We start from the raw sequence: 8,211 nt of genomic DNA, 5'->3' as shown, positions 1-8,211 counted from the left end.
GTTTCAGTGCTTGGTAAGACAAATCGTAAGGTCTTAAAAGTTTCCCACAGACGTGTGAACAGACAGCCGGCCGCCTTGTCGGTGCGGGATTGGATATGGATATGTGACCTGCTTTGGCAAGATGGTGGCTTTTGTGCTTGCGCCGCTCGACGTGGGTAATGCACCCCAACACGGCAGACCTAAACAGATTCAAGGGATATTCTTTCCCAGGATGCTCGCAAAATGAAGCAAGCTCAGCTTGTCATGCCATGGAATTCGATGGGGGAATCCATCGAACTGCGAGATGCACTGTCCCCGCTCTCGAGCTTTTCCTCGGAGATCATCGTCTGCTACGTTTGCCCACTTCAGAAAGCGTAGTAGGTTATTGTCATGTGATATATCCCTTATTTGACGCTGATCTCAACATTCCACGAAACATTCCGGCTCGCCCATTTCATGTCTTCAAGGTTCACGTGTAATCAGGTGGGTTGGTTTACGTATCGGCCGAGAATCGAAGGACGCTGCTCGATACTTGGACCATCGGAACAAGCCCCATTCTGTCGCAACGTTTACATCGAATTGACCAACGTCAGTTTTTCATTCAAATAACCAATGTAGCCTACTACCCATATTTCATGACATCGGCATTACATGCGGCACCTGTACTGGCAGCGCGGCAATACAGAAGAAAAATTTAATTGATTGCTACTTTCCAAACATATGACACATTACAGTGGATCTCATAGCTAAGGCTATGCTCTGTACAAAGATATGGGGCAGATACATGGATCTGACAGTTTATTCTTTTCAAAATCAGGTAACGATGAAAGGAATCTCTGAGATGGCAGAACAACCCGAATGATGAGATGCCCAAGACTCTGGGTGTAGCAACTGGGTAAACAAATATGTAAGTGTTGTGTTCCTCTACACTGAATGTGGGCACACTCATCCAAGGGTGTCGGGGTTAGGGTCCAAACAGCTCGGCAGGATCTACAGCACCTACAGCATCTTTTCTGATTTTAGCTGTGTCACTACCTCAAGCAAGAAATTGGTATGCTGCAACCATGGCCATAGTCCAACACTCCTATTAAAGGCGAGGCAAGGAGCCACCCATCACATGTAAAGATGCCTGTATCAATTCAATCTCATCATCATATGAAGCCAAGGACCATCCTGTTAGAGGCAAGGCAACAAGCCATCACATGCAAGATGCCTGTCTCATTCTCACCTGTAAGAGGCAAGGCAACAAGCCATCACACGCAAGATGCCTGTCTCATTCTCACCATCATACGAAGCCAATGCCTATCAAATGGTTACCTGCTTGGAATTCCAATTATTCTTAGCAGCAAGATGATACTGCAGCTTTCAAAAAACCCAAGTTTGTCATGTCTTGGCGATGTAGCTCCTTCAATGGAATAGCAGTACAACATGCCCAAAAATTGGTAGAAACCACAGCTTGTGCTCCTACTTCTTTGCCCACCACCTCTTTTTGCTTTTCTCTGCAGTTTCTGATTTCCCTAGTTTTTTCAGCAGTCCCTTCGTCTCCCGCAAGCGGGCTTTGAAATCTTTCTTCCACACTTCAAACCGCTTCTTCAATTTATGAAGCTCCTCATCCGGCTTGAAGTTAGCTTCAATCTGCCCAGACTTGACTTCTACGAGAAAATCTGCATCATCATTGAAGACCTGAGTGCGATGCTCGAACTCCTTCGTCAGATGGTCAAGGACAGATCGACTAGAATCTACTTCGCTCCTATCAGGAGCTGCAGGGGCATCTTGCAGCAGAGGCTTCTGAGGGCTGGACTTGGAAGCCTCCTGCTTGCTCCCTGGTTCCAGCAAACTCACCTGCGGATCATTACTTTGCTTGCTCATCTGGTTCACAAGTTCTCTCGACTCCACTTTGTCTTTAGCCCCCCCACTAGCAAGGCTGCTCTGAAGCCCATGCAGTTGCTTCTGCCACATTTCTTCCATTGACTTCATCTTGCTTTCATATTCCGACCATCTTCTTCCATACTCTTTCAGTTGTTCCTGCAACAAAGCAGTTTCTTGCTCTTTTTTACCCAGAGCAGCTTCTGCAGCCTGCACCCGTGCGTGCATTTCTTCAAATCCCAGAGCTCTTTCCTGATGAAAACATATCAATCGTTACACAGCCATGAATTGTTACTCAGCCAAGAACCAGATGAAGTACAGCGAAAGCCATTTCAAACGCAACAAGATCAATGAGTGACCAATTTATCCTTGAAACAAATTTGCATGTTCAATGAATACACTTCCCTACTACAAATCCTCGAACATACCTGCTTTTCTTTCTCAACTTGCATGATTTTCAGCTCTTCAGGAGCTGGTATTTTTGTTTCTTTCTTTTGTGCGCACTCGTCTGCCATGACTTCTATATTGGATTCCATCACCACATCACCAAATCCTTTCATTAGTATGTTACCATCTGTGCCTGATTCAACTTGTCGGAGGACCTTTCTTGTCAGCCATCCCCTCACCACTGAGACAAAACATGTTTCATTGATAAAACTGAACAAAAAAAAAGCTACTTCACAACATTACAAGGAGGAAAAGTATGTCAGGGTGAACGCTAATAGTTACTGCACCTATTACACTCACATGCTTGCAAGAGTGTCACTGCCCTGTTATTCCTCCTTAATTGCAATCGGACTTTGTATCCTCTGTAGCACCTTTGCAGACAGATAACCTTCTCTAGAAGCTTTTCCCGAGCTTGTTCCAATTGATCAATCTGCAGAAAACCGATAAAGGGGTATAAGTAACTTAGACATTTGGAAGATGTATGCTATAAAATTGGGACAGTTCGAAATTGACCACTTGTTTGGTCTACAGGAAAGTCTCACATTTATGGAGTCATGAGCTCAGTAGGCTAGAAAGGGTTGTTCAGTCCTGATGTTTATCACAAAACCATGCGACATAGACTCCCTCCCCTGAAGGCTGTGATTCTCAGGCCCCATTGTTAGTATCACTAAACTTTGCATCTACCACGAACTGGCACATCCTACCCAAACAAATGTGGAGACCTGTGTTGGTCAAGTCACTTGCTAATAACAGGATCTTCATAGAATGAAACATATGCCACTAGAATATCAAGTCCTTGAGGATAGTTTGTCTTTGGGTCCAAAAGCATGTAAGGAGTGGAGAACACATAAAGAGGCAAATAAATTTCATGGGATTGGGCTCAATTCGAAATTGCTTCTATGAAAGTTCTCGTGAATGAAATGAGTTTTTAATCCAAAACCAAAATTATCTGAAGACCTTTTCCTCTTCCAATGATTTTGAGAAAGCATTTTGGAAAAGTTTGAACGGCCTCTAGAGCGAAATAGACCTGTCTTTTCCAGAACCCCTGTTGGAAGCCAAGCACACACCAAAAGCAAAATGTATTTCCATGCTATGGGCTTCTTTGCCTTTGTTGATAAGCTAGAAGGATGAACAAAACTTTGAAGCAATAATACTCAGAGATTGGCAGAACCAGCAGTCCCAACAGTTTGAAAGATATGCAAGATGGTGCTCCTCCGTTCAGAGGCATGGATCTTAACATGTTGGTATTAATCAGAGAGATATAATGCTCATCGGATGAATGGCTAAACTCACTATGGCCCAAGTATCTGGGAGTGCCACTGGCTTGGATTAAAGGGCATTTGAACAAATCCATCTACAGGGCCTGGTGGATTTCACATACAGGGTTTCAGCTGGGAAAGTTAGTGCAACTGTCTTGAGGGAAAAAAAACCAGAATCACGTATTGGAAGAAAGTTTATCAAAGTTTTGGTGTACCTAATGGCCCAAACCATCAACCCTTCATTCCTGAAGGCATGAATCTGAGCCAACTTGACCTCTCCAAATATTGGGTCAAACCATCATTCACGTTGCAGAACTCTGTTCACAAGATGCTAACAATAGCTACAACAAAAACTATCATGTCAAATTTTGTGAAGCTCCGGTCAGTACAGGTGATATTGCATAAGGTGTATTGCAAAACACGAGGCCAAATGACCAAATGTTTTGTCATTCATTCACTCCAGCCACAACTACAAATCTTCTCCAAATAGTGTCAAAATTCAGAAAATAGGCACAGATATGTTAGCATCTAACATGTATGACTGCACATCCATTATGTCACAGTGATGAACTAATTATCTAAGCCATCCCAAACCGTATCAGATTTCAGAAATTTTGCACCATCACTGACATTCACCTGTAGTTTACATTACCAAATAACTCGTTTAAAATGGTTTACTTAGGTGACCTATTGAACAAGTAGCTTACTTCTTGGGACATGAACTTTTCAGGCCAAATATTCAGTGGCCTACTTTAGAAGGTAAAACTCCTACAGATGTAAGTGCCCACACTGACAACATTTTTGAGAGTGGAAACTTATGCCTGAAGATATTCCTCCATAAGAAGTAGATTGAACTAGCTTTGTAATCCTCCTTCACATCTCACTCATTCATTGCCTTCCTGCACATTTCATGCATTCACAGTTCTCGAAGAATGTCCTTTACTTGTGTCGTTAACACCATGTAGCTTTATGTTTCCTATCCTTATCTACCATGCTTAAGGCTCATGAGAGTCTTGAGTCACAGTTCATACACGTTCAAAAAGTCCTTTTGCCACAGATTCTGGCATTCTGAAGAATCTCTTGCTTTATTGGCTAGTGTTGCAAGGAGGCTTGTCTGTTGATAAGTGGAGAGCAATTTCTGGCACATGTTATAGGTCCAGTGCTCACAGTAACACTAGTGATGTTCTATAGACCTCAGCTTCTCAGAGATCATGTCTCTAGCATTTGCTTGCACAACTCAATCAGGACCTCATTTCTCATTAGAATGAAGTTATTAGATAAAAGCATTCATGATGAACAATGATTTTGGCACTGACCATAGATCTCATAGATCCAGTGCACACTCTTAAGTCTGTTTAGATGCAGTCTTCATCCACAAAGCTCAGCTTCTCATAAAGCACATGTCCCAGAAGTTGTTTGTAGCACGTGACAGGGCAGGTATGTAGAGGTTTTTAAGCGCAATCAGATTAATAGGGTTTGTTTTTTCATTGAATTGCCAACAGTCACATAGCAGACATCCACCACAAGAGAGGATTTCTTACTTGCCCTGAACGAAAGAAGATCTTCGACAATCCGACTTGGTACATCTGTGGAGAGACATTGTAATTCTGCAGTACAGCAACACAAACCTCAAGAATATTTGGGTTCTTCAAATCATTCTGAGTCAGAAGGAGACTAAATCTGCCGTGCAAAAGAGAAATCAAGTATGAGTTTTGAGTAAACAAACAAACATGACCTTACTTCAAACCTGCAGTACCTGCTTGCAAAGTGCTCCTGAGAAATTTCAACAGGATAACCACACTTTGCTACCCTTATGACATCCAACAATCCACAGGAACGCAGCTGCTTCAGTACTAGCTCCTCGACATAGCTGCTTGCTGTCTGGGATCTATTTGGCTTGATGCAGAGTATGACGTGTGGTGTGGTATTATCTATCTGTCTCTTTATTTCCAGAAACTGTGTCTGAAATGCCTGGAAACAAAGGCACAATGCAGGCTTTTTGCATCAGGACTATCAACCGCCACCACATTTGCCTCTTTATACAAGCAGGGAGAAAATATTTCTACCTTACATCTGGAATTTGAAACACACTCTGCAGAAAGGACTTTTCCAGACAATTGATCATCCTTGACACAGGAAAGAGTTGGCAAGAGACCCATGCATATGGATACAAATTCGATCACCTCAAACGGTACACTACCTCTGTTTCTCTCCACAAAACCAGTTGCTTTGTATGTAACCTGTAAGCATTATGCCAGTAAACAATCTACACCTACCCATAACAAAGAACAGGTTACCAGTAAGTATCAAGTTAAAGAGATTTCAACCTTTCCACTTGCATGATTGATGTCAAAAAGCAAGTTGGACTTCTTTCTGAAGTCTGTGGTTCGAACTTCCATACTTTTAATAAAACTACAATCGGTTCCATCCAGCTTTGCACTTTCTTCTTCCAGTACAGGAAACAAGTGCTGCATGGATAGAACAGATGTGAGCAACACTTCAAAAAAGCTCATTATAAGCATGCATGTTAACCTTTCAAAGATATGATTATGACTCTACAATCAACATTTCAAATTGTGACGTTATTAGTGAGTACCACAATCTGGATCACTTGGAACAGGACACATTAAACTCTTTTTGTGCAACATGTCAAGTTGAAACTCTTATACTATCTATTAGGTAACTTGTCTTTTGACTTTAGTCAGGAACACATTTCTTTCACGTGTCTACCCATAGAGGCATGCAACGTACGAAACAAATACCCTGGGCTGAATCATGCATTGTTTTTTCCTTTAAAGAGAGTGCATTAAATGTATAATGACAGCATAGAGCTTACTTTGGTTTAATGCACTATGACAGCATAGAGATTACATTAGTGCAAATTTTTGCAGTGAAACGTCATAACTTGAAAGCTCAAACATCTTCATGATCATTCCTCATTCAGCATTCCAGTGTCCACAATAAACTAAGACATTTCCAAGTTTGCTACATGCAATCTATGTAAAAAGAGAGGTGTGCACTCCTCCAAACTGCAGCTTGAAAAGTTGAAATCATGCCTGGTAAAAGCAACTGTGCACACTTAAACGCTTCCAGTATAAGCCAGTACAAGGTGATTTGTCTACACAAAGAACACATTATTTGTTCATTTTGAAGCAGACTGATCCACAAACATGCCATTTGGTCAACTCAAAACAGATTTGCCTTCGCAAACATCAATAGATCTTGCTAGATCTCCTCATTCCATTGAAAGTAGTTGAAGCATTTGTAGTTGTGCAATGCATCATGGAAGGACTAACATAATCCAAAAGTAATCCTGAAGGCTGTCTTATGAATATTTTCAGAAGCGCCAAAGCAAATTTCACTCTTCAAGTCAATTAACTGAAGATACAAACTCCCTAAAGCCAATCCAAAATATCATCAACCTTATGCATTGGCACCTTTTACTTAATTATTGTCTTAACAAGACACTATAATCTCCACATGTGGAAGGAACCATTTTTCTAATATATTAGAGGGATTAGAGAACAAGTAGGGTAAGAAGAAATCTATTTTTCAAAAGTTTGTTGGCGTATTTCATAATATCTTTATGTTGGATTTGGCCAACAATATACAAAGGTTCATTCAGAGAGAAGTCACTGGGAACAAATTATTTGTCTGATACTTTGGTCTTTCGAGAGGCAACTATCACTACCTGGGGTTCAGGTTAACCCTGATCCAAAAGGTGTTACAACAATAAAATTACTTACAAAGGGTTGCTGCTAAACCCTAGCCCTAACTACTGCCTAGGATATTAGTATTGAAAGACTTTGGAAACATCAATCTCTACTTTATTCTATATTTTATTGCTGACCTTTTCAAGTGCAGCATAGCTGCCTTAGCCATTGTGGTGGAAAGTCTAGAGCTTTACACATGGTGCAAGAGTCTAAACCTTGGAAGAGGCAGCAGACATGGATTTAAGTCCAAGCCCTGCGCTGTGGCAAACTCTGTCTATGACCTAACTAGTGGTAAACTTTGTATAAGCCCCCAAGTAATGGTAAACTCGGTAAAAGCCCAATGTGGTGGGAGACTCATACCTGAGTGTGGAAGTGCAAGGTCTATCTCAAGCTAGAAAGGTGGACAACATGAAAAGGAGGAGATTAATGAACCAATAAATCTTTAGGCCCATAAGAGTTTACTATTTTGCATTTTTTATTGGTTTTAGACTTGGTTTGGTCCCTTAGGCTTTCATTATTAAGAATTTGGTGAACTGCATATCAATATTTACAAATTTAATCAACTTTTTATTGTGGCATTTATTTTTAACCCCCAAAAAAAGGATGTGCAGAATATTGACAGTGAAGCTTGTCGATCATGCTCTATACTTGCAACAAATTTCCATAGTGGCAAAAGTCTGCCACCTCATATTGTCCCATACTGTGAAGTTGAAATCTAGGGTCCTTTGGCAAATATAGAGATTATCCTTTATTTTTTTCTTTTAAGCTTTAAGCAATTTTACGTTTGAAAATTCTTGAACTTTCTTACTTCCTACAAGTCAAAAGAAACGTAATGGCTACTCTTCACGTGATCCATGATAAACAAATACACATCAAGATCATCTGCTTTCCCGATAGGGGCTTCTCAATACATTGAACAACATTATCAAACATGAACTGTTGTTTCC

General features: G+C 41.0%; 1 protein-coding gene across 2 annotated transcripts in view; it reads right to left on the bottom strand.

Annotated features, from left to right (window-relative positions):
• Nucleotides 1–657: 657 nt before the first annotated feature.
• The window catches only part of LOC148028557 (myosin-1-like), a 29,264-nt gene continuing 21,710 nt past the window's right edge, over nt 658–8,211 (bottom strand). For both annotated transcript variants that reach the window (XM_087688833.1, XM_087688834.1), the window contains 7 exons: nt 5,879–6,019; nt 5,618–5,791; nt 5,308–5,522; nt 5,093–5,231; nt 2,593–2,722; nt 2,274–2,473; nt 658–2,097 (listed from right to left, as the gene is read on the bottom strand). In XM_087688833.1, coding sequence (XP_087544959.1) covers nt 1,444–2,097; nt 2,274–2,473; nt 2,593–2,722; nt 5,093–5,231; nt 5,308–5,522; nt 5,618–5,791; nt 5,879–6,019 — 1,653 coding nt within the window. In that variant the 3' untranslated portion in view covers nt 658–1,443. The remainder of the gene's footprint in view (nt 2,098–2,273; nt 2,474–2,592; nt 2,723–5,092; nt 5,232–5,307; nt 5,523–5,617; nt 5,792–5,878; nt 6,020–8,211) is intronic.

This window comes from Lygodium microphyllum, chromosome 11 (genome assembly GCF_053477565.2).
Source record: "Lygodium microphyllum isolate KBCC chromosome 11, Lygodium_microphyllum_v1.1.10, whole genome shotgun sequence".
Lineage (NCBI taxonomy): Eukaryota > Viridiplantae > Streptophyta > Polypodiopsida > Schizaeales > Lygodiaceae > Lygodium > Lygodium microphyllum.
This window is presented reverse-complemented; position numbering and strand designations above follow the sequence as displayed.